At 38.2% G+C, this 15,242-nt stretch overlaps 1 protein-coding gene across 2 annotated transcripts in view; it reads left to right on the forward strand.

Moving 5' to 3' along the window:
* LOC109010218 (GPCR-type G protein 1) overlaps nt 1-15,242 on the forward strand; it is a 44,132-nt gene that overhangs the window by 23,696 nt on the left and 5,194 nt on the right. The window contains exons 11-14 of one of the 2 annotated variants that reach the window (XM_018990976.2): nt 2,681-2,752; nt 3,363-3,493; nt 14,028-14,194; nt 14,315-14,352. In XM_018990976.2, coding sequence (XP_018846521.1) covers nt 2,681-2,752; nt 3,363-3,493; nt 14,028-14,178 — 354 coding nt within the window. In that variant the 3' untranslated portion in view covers nt 14,179-14,194; nt 14,315-14,352. Of the gene's footprint in view, nt 1-2,680; nt 2,753-3,362; nt 3,494-14,027; nt 14,195-14,314; nt 14,366-15,242 lie in introns of both variants that reach the window. The other variant, XM_018990977.2, reaches the window with a different exon arrangement.

Consider the following 15,242-nt stretch of genomic DNA (forward strand, 5'->3'; position numbering starts at 1 on the left):
GGGCGAATCACACTTTTGAAGAGTATTCTATCTAACCTTCCCACATATTTCTTGCCTCTATTTGCCCTTCTGACAATCATTGCATCTAGGATTGAGAAACTCCAACGCGATTTTCTGTGGGTGGTCTAGGTGAGGAGTTTAAATTTCATCTAGTTGGTTGGGATAGAGTGTGTATTCCTTTGAGAAATGGTGGGTTGGGGGTCCGTAATGTTTGGCTTTTCAATAAGGCTCTATTAGGGAAACGGTTGTGGCGTTCATCATGAGAGGGGAGCCTTATGGAAATGGGTGATTGATGCAAAGTATGGGAGTGCAAGGGGGGGTTGGTGTTCTAATGAGAGGAGGGGGGCTTACGGGGTTGGGTTGTGGAAGTATATAAGGCGAGGGTGGGGGGATTATTCAAGTAACACTCGGCTGTGTTTGGGGGATGGCAGTAGAATTAGCTTTTGGGAGGATGTGTGAGTGGGAGATGCAGCCCCCAAGGATGCTTATCCTAATATTTTCAGAATTGCACAAGATAAGGAGGTTATGGTGGCCGATGTGAGGGAGGTTAGTCATGGTTCACAGGTATGGAATATAAACCTTACTAGGGAGGCACAAGATTGGGAAGTGAGTGCGCTGGAGGAGTTCTTCAACTTGCTGTATAACATCATTATTGTTGGGGTTCAAGCTGAAGACACAATGGAATGGAAACCTTCTAAGAAAAGGAAATTCTCTGTTCACTCCTTTTATGATATACTTTCAGCTCAAACTAGGCCCAATTTTCCATGGAAGAACATATGGAGGAGTAACGCACCCCCCAAGGCTGCATTCTTTGTTTGGACAACAGCTCTAGGGAAGATCCTAACCATTGATTATCTAAGAAGGAAGAGAATTATAATTATGGACTAGTGTTGTATGTGCAGAAATAGTGGGGAATTGGTAGATCATTTACTATTACATTGTGATTTTGCAAGGGGCATATGGAATTACTTCTTCAGCAGCATGGGACTAGCTTTGGTAATGTCGGGAAGGGTGGTGGAACTACTAGCTAGCTGGAGAGGGATCACAGGGACACCACAGATTGCAGCAGTGTGGAAGATGGCTCCTATTTATATTTTCTGGTGTATTTGGCGAGAACGAAATGATAGACTTTTTGAGGATTGTGAATGTTCCTTAGAGGATTTTAAGAGATTTTTTTGGAAGACTTTATTTATGTTGGCCATTGCTTAAGAGTTAAATGGTCTCAACTTTCATAACTTTCTTGTAACAATTTCTAGTTCTTAAATTGGTGTACTCATATGTATACCTCCAGTGTACTTTGGCTATGCCTATCTTTATCAATACAACTACTTATAAAAAAAAAAAGTATAGTCCTGTTTCTAGAGAAGGGAATAGTTGATGATGCACTATTTTCCATTGTCCGGTTACTTTCATTTAGTGTGGATTTTTTTCTTCTTTACTCATTCTTTAGGCCCTGTTACTGACTAAAATTAGTTTACGACTGAAAGCAATGGGCATAACATCCTAAACTTGTGTCATTAACCAGGATTAGTGTCACATTTTTGTGTTCTGAATGTTTTCCAGTAGTACTTGAGTTTCAGCCAAGTCACTGTTATTTCATCTGGGAAGATCTTATTTAAGTGATCATTTTCTTCATGTGAAAAGGATAATTTGGTGCTTGAACACACAAGTGTAAATGTATAGGTGTATATGTTTACGTCATAAAAAAAAATGTATGTGTATGTGTGATTTTTATTTTTGATAAGTCAAGTTACATGTTTGTGAATTTTCTCATCTCCTAGAAATCCGTAGCCTGGTTTCCACTATAGTTTTTTTTTATAGGTAAAAAAAGAATTTATTAATAAGAATAGGTGTAGCCCAAGTACACAGAGGGTATACAAGAGTTTACACCTAGTTAAGAGGGAGAGAGAGAAACAAGAAAATCACGAAAATCTAGTCCATTACAATCTACAACACCCGCCCAAAGGAACACAGTTTTAACAAAGAACAATCTAATTTCCTGCAATGTTTGCTCCTTATCTTCAAAAGTCCGATCTTTTTGTTCCTTCCATAGGCACCAAAGAATACACATATAGGAACCATCTTCCACACGGCTGTGATTTGTGGAATTCTGCCCAAATTCTTTCAACTGGCCAGGAGTTCAACCACCGTAGTAGGCATAACCCAGGCTAACTCCAATCTTCTAAAGACATCATCCCATAGTGATCTAGAGCCCTCAATGCAATAGAAGATGATCCACAGTCTTGCCGTTCTTTCTGCACATCATCCATCAGCACCAGTCCATGACAATCATCCGGCGTTTCCGTAGGTTATCCATAATCAAAATCTTGCCGAAAGAAGCTGTCCAAAGAAGCTTATAAAAAAAAAAAAAATCCTTCCCAAAGAAGCTGTCCAAGCAAAAAAGTTCGCCTTAAGAGGCGCCTTGTTTCTCCAAATACATTTGATCTTATAACTACACAGTTAGGTGTTTGTGTGCAAAGAATGAAAAGGCAAAATGCCGGTTCTTGGGTGTTGTATAATTGTGAATACTTATAAAATATATAGTTTGATGGCAATAATCAAAAGAACCTCGTGGTGCTTGTGCTGCTGGTATTTTTATGCGCAACTTTTAAGTGATCTAATTTTTCTATCTAGGCTGACACTGCATTTCTCTTACTGTTCTTTTGTTATTCCTGTACAGTATATCTCATTGTTGTTCATCGGAATATTGGTGGTCATATCTGTTCGGGGATTCTTAACAAATCTAATGAAGGTAATCCGGCTTTCTGATAACTTTGAATTTCAATCTGTTGCTTATGTAATTTAGATGATTATGATTTACTCGTGCTCTTTTGATCTGAAAGAGTGCAAGCTTCTTATTGTGAGGTTGGAGCACATGTTCATTTGTAACAAACAAAAATGTTATTCATTTGAATGATTAAGATGTTGCTGAGGCGGTAAAAGGTTCATACCTGAAGTGATGCAGGCAGCTAAATGCTCCTACAAAAGCAAACCTAAATATCAAAATTGCTTGAAGTTTCTGTCCAAAAACTCTTATGCCATGAAGCTTTTAGACAAAGGAGTCCTGACTGGCTCAATGTAGTCCCATAATTTCGCATTAATGGAAGATTCTTAACAGATGTATAGCTATTAAATGACAAAAGTGAGATCATTAATTCACTTGATTTACTTTCTGGAACACATTGGTTCACTTCTCCTTCTAATTAGACAAGAAAGCGAATAACATTCTGAAATGATTGGCATGGTTACATGCCAGGACCAGCAGGATGATTTCCTCCAATATTTCTTTTTAATGTGGTACAAACAGTGTCTCAGTGGATTCTATTATTCTGGATCTTAATTTGCACTTTTGGGCTGTGCAGTTCTTTTTTGCAGTTTCCAGAGTTGGGAGTGGATCTTCAAGCAATGTTGTACTTTTTCTGTCAGAAATTATGGGAATGTATTTTGTTTCTTCTATTCTTTTGATAAGGAAAAGCTTAGCGACAGAATATAGGTACGCTCATTATTTATGCTATTTATCATTGTTCCTTTTTTTTAGTATGGTGTGCTATATTTAACAACCTTCCTGTGGGTGCTAATGATTTTGCACGGACTTGAGAGTTAATAATTCCCATTATTGCCGTGGGGCTTCCAGAAACTTGCATTAAAAATATGTGCATACCTGTGACCCATTTTGGCACTTGTTTTGGCAGAAGTCTGCAGTGAACCTGGACCCTATTCTCTCTTACCTGTGTGATTGGAATTCTATTCTATATTAACTCACCCACAGATTTTAGTACGGAAGATGGTCCCTGTTTGTCTGGTGTAGTGTATTAGGAGGGAATAGAACTCTCAAAGATTGCGAATGAGTGACAAAGAGCTTTTAAGTATGGAATGCCATTCGTCTCTTGTTACACCCTTGGTTCTGAAAAAACTATGGCTCCCTCGTCGGAGTTGAACGAAAATGGTGCACTGCTGAGGTCTGAAAGAGATGTAGAATCCAATACCACCCTAGAGGTGAAGGAACTTGCTGTCACCCCAGAATCTCCAATGGGCATGAAACCATTGGAGAGAACCGATGGAGTTGCTGGAGAACCAATGAGCTTGGCGTTGGTGCCTTGTATAGAGGAATGTCCAGAGGCAGGAGTGCAGTTGGATGCTGTGTCTGGGGATAATGTTGCTCCCTTGGTTTCTCTTCCTCCAATAGTAGATTGGATTCTGCCTAAAGTTAGTGAGATTTAGCAGTTTGTGAGAATTTCACATGGAGGATGTGAAAACCAATTTAAATAACTAATCACTGTGATTGAGGCAAGCCACGCGCTTGAAACCAAATCAAGTTTCAAGAAAAGCAGAGAGTTACAAAGTCTTCATTGGGCAATCAACTACGACACTAAGAGGAAGTCCAAAGGGATGGCATTGTGAAGTTTTAGTTCTAAAGGAGGAAATAAGAGGTTGGGGTTTGGTTTTCGGGTAGCGTTTTAGTTCTACGGGAAACAAGGGGTTGGGGTCGGGCTTAGTGTATTTTGGGTTGTTTTTCACTGGTTTTTTGGGTCATTGGGGTCAATGGGCAAGGTGTTTTCTTGTATACATCAGTGTACTTGGTTATTCCTTTTTTATATATATAATATTTTTACTTATAAAAAAAAAAGTTTCTTTTTCAATACTTTTTTCCTTTGGAAAACCACAAGAGTTGTTAATGGGCTAAGTTTTCATTATTTTCTTGTATATTTTTCTATATCTGAATAGGTGTTTTTCTTGTATGCATCCTGCGTACTTGGACTATGTCTTTTGTGTTCTTTGCTTATAGAATTTTCTAATGCTTACTAAAAAAACTCGCCCATAGATTTTGGGAGAAGACAAATCTGAAAAAGATAAATGGTGCCACATCAATTCCCACAGCTAGACATAGAGTATCCTGTTTCAAACCCAAAGACTAAAGCTTTCAGTCCTGTGGCGTGGTTTGGAAACTATTGGCCCATGGTGATTGTAAGAATTAGTATTTTATTCATCTTGTCTACGATTGTTTTGGTAACTTCATTATTATTTTTTTTATAAGTTAACGAATGTATTAATAAGAATAGGCATACCCCAAGTATACAAGGGGGTATTCAAGAGGTAACACCTATTTAGGAAGAAGAAAAGGAAACAAGAAAATCTAGGCCATTGAAATCTATAGCTTTAGCCCATAGGAATAAAGTTTTAACAAAGAGTAAAGTAATATCCTCCACTGATCACTCCTTGTCTTCATTGTTGGACATTAGCTGTAGTTGATCCATATCGCTTTCTTTTATTAGTATGTGTTATTGTTTAATCCCGATAAAAAAAAGTATGTGTTATTGTTTTATCACTGGGCATAAACATGTACATATATATATATATTATTTGATATGTAAATGTGGATTTTATTGATAATAGGCATCAATGGGCATGCATTTGTGGCCTTTATGTCAGTATAATTTGTAGAAGTTTGTCATTTTCTAATTAGGGTCCTAGTTGTAGTTTAACAAGAAAGAGTCCATGGCATACAAGTTCCTATCTATTCTCCGTATTCTTTTTGTTTTTATATAATTAATAAGAATTTTATTACCAAGAATAGGCACAGCCCAAGTTCACAGGAAGTATACAAAGGAAATACCTATTAAACACTAGAAAGCAGGAAACTATGACAGAAACAGATTCAGTGCATTATCCCCATTCTTTACAAAGATCCTAGCTCACAAACTCAAAGTAGAAAAGAAAAAATAACGAAGATCTTCAAAAGGATGCTCCTTCTTCAAAACATCTCCCATTCCTTCCCAGCCATAAACACCACATTAAACACAAATGAATCATTATCCATCTGGCAGTAGGACATTTCCTTGCCTCGGAACCACGCCAACATGCAAGGAGATCCACAATTTCCTTAGGCATCACCCAATAAAAACCTGTCTGACCAATAACCTCATTCCACAAAGACTTTGCCACCTCACAATGTAAAAAAAAGATGATTTACAGATTCACCATCCTTCTTGCACATGGCACACCAATCAGTTATACACAAACCACGTTTTGCTAAGATTATCCGTGTCAATACTTTCCCTAGAGCAACCACCTAACTGAAGAACGCCATCTTAGTAGGTACCTTCACCCTCCAAATGCTTTTTCAAGGGAATACACAGCTAGAATGACAATTAAGCACCTTATAAAAAGAACTGACTGAAAATCTGAAATTTCCAGCATGATCCCACAATAGCCTATCCTCTCTTCTCTGCATCATTTTTGAGTTATAAATTCTTCCCAGAAAATCTGAAACAACATTCACTTCCCAGTCATTTGCATCTCTAATAAAGTCAACATTCCATAGGATATTATTATCTATACATTGAAGGTAATCTGCCACAGCAACATTTTGATCCCTTGCAATCCTGTAAAGAGAAGAAAAATCTGATTTAAGAGCTGATTCCCCACCCCAATTGTCATGCCAAAAGAGAATCATCTTCCCTTCCCCCACCTTAAATTTAATATGTTTAGAAAACTCCCCACAACCTTTCCTAATACCCTTCCATAAACTGACCCCATACGCTTCTCTAACTTCATTAGAACACCAATCCCCCCACCCACTCCCATATCTAACAGCAACAACATTCTTCCATAAAGCATCTCTCTCTTCGTGATATCTCCAAAACCATTTTCCAAGGTGTGCTTTATTAAACAACCTAACATTTCTCACCCCCAATTCTCCACAAGAAACTGGTTGACAAACCTTATTCCAACTAATCAAATGAAACTTATTTTCCTCTCCTATTTGTCCCAATAAGAAATTACAACAAATATTCTCAATTCTACTAGCAACCCTAGCTGGCATAGGAAAAAGTGAAAGAAAATACGTAGGAAGATTAGACAACGTACTCTTTATCAAAGTAATTCTTCCTCCTTTAGACAACGTACTCTTTATCAAAGTAACTTTTTCCATCTAGCCAACCTTCTCTCAATCTTCTCAGTAACACCATCCCATATAAAAACATATTTGTGAGGAGCCCCCAAGGGAAGACTCAGATACTTCAGCGGCATTGAAGCAATCTTACACTCCAAAATATTAGCCAAATCTGAAACAAAAATCATGGAGGCAGGGAACTTGGCGCAGGGATTGTGCACAAAAAGCAAACAGATCCACGGGAAAAATGATCCGGTGCGTTTTGGTTTCACTCTTCCAGCTTTTCGTTCTCCCTCCATTTTCCTCCATCTTCCATTTTTGGCAGACTCCCTCCTCCATTCTCTGTCAATCCAACCAGTTTTAGCTGTATTAATTTGTTTGGTCAAATCCACCAAAGTCCATAAAGAAAGGGGAAAATATGAAATGATTCTCTACTTTTATGGTTTTTAACAGATATCATGAACCAAATGGCCATAAGCCAGCTGAGTGCTAAATGGCACGACAATCATGAATAAGAAGAAGAGAGAATACTCATCAAGGGTTTGGTGTGCAAATATATAATACCAGAGCCAAAAGGAGGTTTCTTGGGCTGTGGAATTGCTCCCAATCTCTTTCCCTGGCGAACTTTGCCGTCTTCTTCTTGAGAAGATCAAGGGTAACACTTTGACCTTCTAGAGCCATAGTCATCTCTTAAAGATGATATGATTTCTTCTCAGTTTTCCCCAAGAACAAGCAAAAACTAATTAAAACGATAAAGAACAAAGGAAATGGAGACCAAAACGTGGCCAAGAAGAAGAAGAGGGAACTGATCAGGGACAGCTAGCTCAATCCTAGAAAAAGGAAAAAAGAAAACTTGTCTTCAAACTTTCTTGGGGGCTTTGACGGTGGGGTGGGTGGCGGCAGCCCAGCTAAGGAACAGGTCATGGAGGAACAACAAATGTGAATGGGTTGCGAAAATTAGTGTTTTGGAGATGAAGAAATGACGAATGTGAATGAGGGAGACGAACGCGAATGGGTTTGGAAATGGGTTGTGAAAATGGATTGCGGAGGAACGACGAACGCCTCTAGTCGTGTTTTGCAGCTTTCAGCCTTTCGTTCATGTTGGGCAATCATCTTCCATTTTCTTTTTATTTATTTTATTTCTTTAGTTTTATTTTTTTAGTTATAGTTCACGTGGCAATCCCAACTCGTTCGTGCGCAATCCCTGTGCCAAGTCTCCTGCCCGTAGAAGAACTGAATCTGAAATATTACCTACGGCACCCACGGTACAATTTTAGACTTGTTTAGGTTAATCCTGAGACCTGAGACAGCTTCAAAATATAACAACAATGCTCTCAAAGACCGAATATGTTCTTGATTGGGCTCACTGAAAATCAATGTATCACTGGGTCCATTGAGGAGTTTGTTTCTAGGTCCCCTTATACCCAGAGGTTAAACTCTGAGATGCAAATGGTTCTTGGAAGGGAGGAGGAGACAGAGGCAAGTGAGTCAGGAGAGCTTAGGGAGTCAGATGAAGAAATGGACCCTGATCCATTGTGTTCTATCCTTCCTGAAATTGATTAGCCCAATTCCTCACTTGATTGGGTGATTAGGAAAGTAGATGAAATTAAGGATTGTGTGGGAATCTCGTGTTGGATTTGAGGAACTATTTAGAGCACTTTTAATAGCTAAAGAGGCTGGTCAACCTTCATTGGCTAGATCCGCTCTTAAGAAGGAGAGGGAATTGAAGAGGTTATCGTGCTCTATTAATTATAATGCAAAGGGAGGAAGCACCTTTAGAGATAAAGGCAAGGAGAGGATTGTCTGTAGTCATCAATGAAACCAACAATCATCTCTTGGAATGTGAGGGGGCTGAACAATTATAGAAAACGTCTTCGGGTAAAGCATATGATTCAAAAGTGGAGTGCTGATGTTATTTGTTTTCAAGAAACCAAGCTTAAGTTGGTTAATCAGACAATTGTGAACAGTTTATAGAGCTGTCAATGTGTGGGATGGAATGAATTAGTTTCGAAAGGGGCTTCGGGTGGTATTATTATTATGTGGGATAGGAGGTTAGTGGAGATGGTAGATCATTATGTGGGAGAGTTTTGATTGCTTGTCGATTCAAATGTGTGGATGATGGATTTGAATTGGCTTTTGCGGGGATTTATGGTCCTAATATGGATAATAGTAGGAGTATTTTATGGGATGAAATGGTGGGTGTTTACTGCTGTTGAGATGTTCATTGGTGTTTTAGAGGGGAGTATTCTTTTTCTGTAAGTTAGATTTTATTAATAAGCAAAAAGGCATTAGCCAAGTACACAGGGTGGCATGCATGAGATAAATATAATATCTAATTATAAAACGCCCAATCAAGTTATAAATATAATGTCACATTTACAAAATTCCAAATCAAGTTATAAATATAATATCTAATTATTAATTAATTAATTAATAATAATGGTTGTGGTGTTACAACATAAGAGGGAGGCCTTGTGGAAGATTGTAAATGACTCGAAATACAGTAGTGCTTGGGGGGTGCTTATGGAACTAGCCTGTGGAAAAACATAAGACTAGGATGGGGGGATGTTCTCTTGACACATCATATTTGAGGTGGGGGACAGGTCCAAAATTAGATTCTGTCGTGATGTATGGTGTGGAGATAGGGCCTTCAAGGACACGTTTCCAATTGTTAATAAGATGACACACAGATAGGAGACTTCGGTGGCAGAGCTTACAGAGATCTCAGGTGGCTCCCACCATTGGAAGGTGAACTCTGTTAGGGCTGTCCATGATTGGGAAGTAGGCATATGTTCATATTTCTTTAGCCTATATTACTCCATGGAAATTTAATAAAAAAAAAAAAAAAAACCTAGAGGTAGACAAGATGTTGTGCCACCCTCTAGGGGAGTTTTTTACTCACTCCTATAAGGTCATAATTGGGAGAACAATTCCTTTCACAAGAAGAGCATATGAAGTAGTAATGCCCCTTTCAAGGTGGCTTCTTTGTATGGACAGCCTCTTCTGGGAAGATCCTAGTCATTGACAACCTATGAAAATGATGGATTATAGCGATCGACTGGTGTTGTATGTGCAGGCAGAGCAGTAAAACGGTGGATCACTTGTTTCCTCATTGTGAGGTTGCTAGGCCCCTAGGGATGAGATTTTCAATAGAGTGGGACTTACATGGGGTATTGTTTGGGAGAGTGGTTGATCTGCTCGCTAGCTGGAGGAGTCCATATGGGCCTCATTTTTTTTCACAACCATTCTCATCCCATCTCATCTAATCATTACTAATTTTTCAAATTCCCACACAAAATAAAATAAACAATTCAACTTTTTCAAATCCCAAAACAAAAATAATATTAAAAAAATATATTCTAACAATATTTTATTCAATTTATATCTCAACTGATCTCATTTCATTTCATATGTGAAAAAAAAACAAGGCCATGGTGTTCCACAAAATGCAAATATTTGGAACATGGTCCCCATATGCCTTTTGTCTTGTTTGGCGGGAAAGAAATGATTGGCATTTTGAAGATAAGGAACACTTTGTAGAGGAGCGTAGAAGATATTTTTCTGCACTTTATTTCTTTGGTCATTGGATATCGACTTCAATGGGCTTAATGTTCATGATTTCCTTGTATCTATTTCTTCTCCGTCTTCAATGGGCTTAACTAGGCGCCTTCTCTTGTATACGTCTTGTGTACTTGGGTTTCACGTAGATTTCTATTCATAAAATTTTTACTTATCAATAATAATTAATAATTTTCCCATGCACTGCTCAGGTGCACAACTAATCCATAAGTTTATGAAGTCCTTACCTCTTCTCTTGTGGATACATCCTTCTTTCATTCAACTTGACTTTTGAAGGAAGAGATCTCATGGAAGGGTTAAGATTTCAGAGCTAAAAAGAAAATAAAGTAGAAGGAAAAAAACGAGGTGGGGATGGGTGTGGAAAATTATTAGGAGGTGGGAGGATTTCTTTCATATTATTAAATATGTGGCGGGTACGAGGACTAGCCTTCGAAGACAATCTTCTCGGGGTCGTTTCTTTATATAATTGTAAGGAGACTTTGGTTGCAGAACAATTGTGGATTTCAAAAACTATGCCCCAATGATTTGTGAATCATTCTTTTTGTAGGCAGAATTATCGATCCTATGCAACTTTCCATTGAATGTTCAGCCAAAGAGCCCTTCCCTTCCAAACCTGGTAAAATTGGGATTTGATCCACATATCTCTATTGTGATGACCGATAGAGTTAGCCTGGAAGCTAGCTGACACATTTCTTTCCATGAATGTTACATCAGAAGAAGTAGAACTAGTGAGGCTAAAGCAAGCACTTAACTAATTCATACAGATTTTTATTCACATGCTTTGACTATTTTTTTTATCGATAAACAAAATTTTATTGAGCATAAAATAGACAAATGCCCGAGGATACGGGACATGCAAGAGCGTCACTTATGCATGCTAGTTTAGCGACGCAAGGAAGTCGTGAAAAGACATGCCATTAAAATCAATTACAATCGACCAATAGAGTAAAGTATTGCAAAATAAACTTCTAAGCTCATACATTGATAGCTCTCGATCTTCAAAGCTTCTTGCATTTCTCTCCCTCCAAATACACCACCATAGACAAATTGGGATCATCTTCCGCATTGTTGCAATTTGAGAGTTGCCCTGAATACCTCGCCAAGAAGTTAGGAGGTTGATTACCCTTTTTTGCATCACCCAAGCTAATCCCATCCGAGCAAAGAATTCATTCCACATGGTCGTAGCAATCTCACAATGTAGTAATAGATGATCTGCAGATTATTCTCCACTCTTTTTGCACATACAGCACCATTCCATGACTATGATATGGCGTTTCCATTGGTTGTCTATTGTGAAGATGTTCCCTAATGAGGCTGTCCATTCAAAAGAAATTGCCTTCAGTGCTTTTGTCTTCCAAATAATCTTCCATGGAAATGGATTTATATGATGTGTGGTCATGGCATGATAGTAGGAGCGGATTGTGAACTTCCCTTTCTTAGAAGGGCACCAAAGGATATTGTCTTTAGCTCCACTCATTATATGGGTGGAGTACACTAGATCATAGAACTCCGAGAAAGTGTCAACTCTAAAACTCTTGCATCTCTAAAGAATGTAACGTTCTAGATTAGTTGAATAAAATATTGTTAGAATATAAATTTTTAATATTATTATTCTTTTGGAATTTGAAAAAGTTGAATTGTTTATTATATTTTGTGTGAAAATTTGAGAAAGTTGTAATGATGAGATGAGATGAGTTTCCAATCCAAATCGGGGCTAAAAGGTCCGCAATTGAGGCTTCTTTCATTCTTGCTATGCCGTAGAATTCTGGATAAGCTTCTTTGAGTGTCCTATTGCCACACCATGCATCATGACAAATTTTGATTTTGGATCCATCACCCACCTCAAAATGGATATTTCTTGAATATGTGTCCCATCCTCTCTTATGTGTTTCCATAGTCCCACTAACCTCATTCAAACACTATCCTCACCATGGTTCACCAAACTTTGATTCTATGACAGCTCTCCATAATGCTTCCCCATTCATTATGGTATCTCCATAGCCATTTGCCAAGTAAAGCTTTGTTAAAAAATTGCAAGTTCTGAATACCCAATCCTCCTTCCGAGATAGGGGAGCACACCGTATCCTATTTTACCAAGTGGAATTTAAACTCATCATTCATCCCCCCTCCCCCCACAAGAAATCCGATTGAAGTTTCTCCATGTGATGAGCCACCTTGGTGGGAAGCGGATATAGTGATAGAAAGTAGGTTGGCAAGTTGAATGGGGTACTTTTGATTAAAATGACCCTACCACCTCTGGATAGGTACATCTTCCAACTAGCCAGTTTTCACACCTTTTTTTTTTCTAGCACATCATCCCAAATAGATTTTGATTTGAACCGGGCACCCAAAGGAAGACCCAAATATTCCATCGGCAGTTGGGATATCTTGCTTTCCAAGATGTGAGCCATTCTCTCCACATTTGGAACATTCTCCACTAAGACTACTTCTAATTTAGCTAAGTTCACCTTCAACCCTGAAGCAGCTTCAAAGCATAAAAGGAGTGCCTTCAAAGCTCGAATTTGATCATGACTAGTGCAACAGAAGATTAGGGTGTCATCAGCAAATAACAGGTGAGATGTGAAGTAAGCCAGTATTTGCCTCCCCCACTAAGAATCCAGATAAGAACCCGCCCTCCACAGCCCCGAAAATTATCTTGCTAAAAGCTTCCATTATGAAAACAAAAAGTAGCGGAGATAGAGGGTCACCTTGTCTCAACCCTCGTGTACTTTTAAAAAATCTATTGTGTGCCATTCACCAAGACAGAAAAACAAACAATAGAGATACACTGTTTGATTCAAGAACACCATTTCGGGCCAAAGCCTCATCTCTCGAGCATATAGAGCACATAGCACCGAATCAAGAATTTGCCTACCCGGGCTACCTCGTATAAAGGTGCTTTGAGATTAACTTCTCAACCACCATGCTCAATCTATTCGCCAAACTTTCTAAATGATCTTGTAGATTTTGCTCACCAAGCTAATAGGGGGATAATCTTTTACCTCTACAGCGCCAGGTTTTTTTGGAATGAGAGAAATAAATGTTGCATTGAGACTTTTCGAACATGCCATTTTCATGGAATTCATTAAAGACCCCCGTTATATCTTCTTTGATCACTTCCCAACATGTTCGGAAAAAGCCATAGAAAATCCATCTAAACCTGGAGCTTGGTCACCCGCCATGCTTCTTAACGCTTTTCTGATTTCTGTTTCTTCAAAAGGTTTCTGACTATTAGAAAACACCGTCCACCTACTGAATATGTTGAGCAATCCAGGTATTGTGATGCTGTTTGTCAGATGAGGCAAAAACTTTTTAAGTATGGGTGAATTGTTTGATGGAATTATTTATTCATAATTTCCTTTAATTTGAGTATTTGTTAATAAATATATAATGTGTGCTGTTGTATTTTTCTTGATTCTGAACCATTAAATTCTAGAAGCGAGCTGAATATCTTAACCGGCCATTGCTTAATTCATTTAACTGTAACATGCAAGTCCGTTTAGCTATTAGATTATTTTAATAAAATGGTGTTTTCTGGGTTGGCTTCTCTTGGCAGGATGATCATAACGGATGTATTGGGAGATATTCAGTTTGACTTTTATCACCGTTGGTTTGATGCTATCTTTGTGGCCAGTGCTTTCCTTTCTCTGCTTTTGCTTTCTGCACATTATACGTCTCGACAAGCCGACAAACATCCAATTGATTAATGTAATTTTGCAGCAAGTATGTGTGATAATCAGATACTATTTTGTTTCATTTAATCAAAGTTCCAGTTGTTCATAACTTAACCCATAGTACTTGAATCATGCAATTGCTTACCTTGATTTTATGATTGTTGATCAGGAGGTTTGTACAATTTTCCAGATTCAAGACCCAAAAAGGTACAATATCCAGGTCACTACTCATGACCCTTCTAAATAGATTACGTGATTTGCAGTTCCCTTTGTGGATGTGGCTTTTAATGAGCTCACCATATTTGTTGAATCCATCATCCTATCACTGATTCTAAAATCTTAGGAGTGCACCATATTTGTTGAATCAGTCCACCTTATATCTGATTTTGAAATCTTGGGACGTAGGAGATGGGAAATTTTGCTTCAATTAGATTACACTACCGTTAAAACACCAGATTACTGCTTGTAATCTCGAAAATTTCTGAGGATTACAAAGGGAAATTTGTTTCAAACAGCACTTGAGATTTATGATTAGGAGTTAAATGGCTTGTGCGTAGAATTGCTTTTCGAACCTGGGAATTACATATTTCCACATATCATTTCGAAACACTAATAGATTTTGCCATTATTGGGTTTTTGGCCATGTGGGGTGTTATGTCAGTCAAATTTATCCATTCTATGCTTTGTTTTCTTTCTTCTTGAACGTGATCAACTATGCTTTCGTTCCAGCTGCATGGGGTTGGCAAATAGATCTATTTCTGCCACTTGGGCCCTACCTAAGACAATATTCCCAATTACCTCTATTAGGAGGACTGTTCACCCGACCTGAAATTAGCTATTCTGACCCGACCTGTTACAGCATGCTTCCGTTCACCCGATACCCCGACCCGAAGTTGATTTCGGAATACCCGTTTATTCCGACCTTTTTTTTTTTTAATATATAAGTAATAAATTCTTTATGATCTAGAAAAATAGAAAGTTATTTTTATTTTTAATCACTAGAAGGAAGATCTTTAAATGCTTTTCAATTTTCTGGCCATTTTGATTTTGAACGGTAATAACATTGTCTAGAAGCGCCCAGCGCGATGCTTCGGCAT

Source organism: Juglans regia, chromosome 13 (genome assembly GCF_001411555.2).
Source record: "Juglans regia cultivar Chandler chromosome 13, Walnut 2.0, whole genome shotgun sequence".
NCBI classification, from domain to species: Eukaryota; Viridiplantae; Streptophyta; class Magnoliopsida; order Fagales; family Juglandaceae; genus Juglans; species Juglans regia.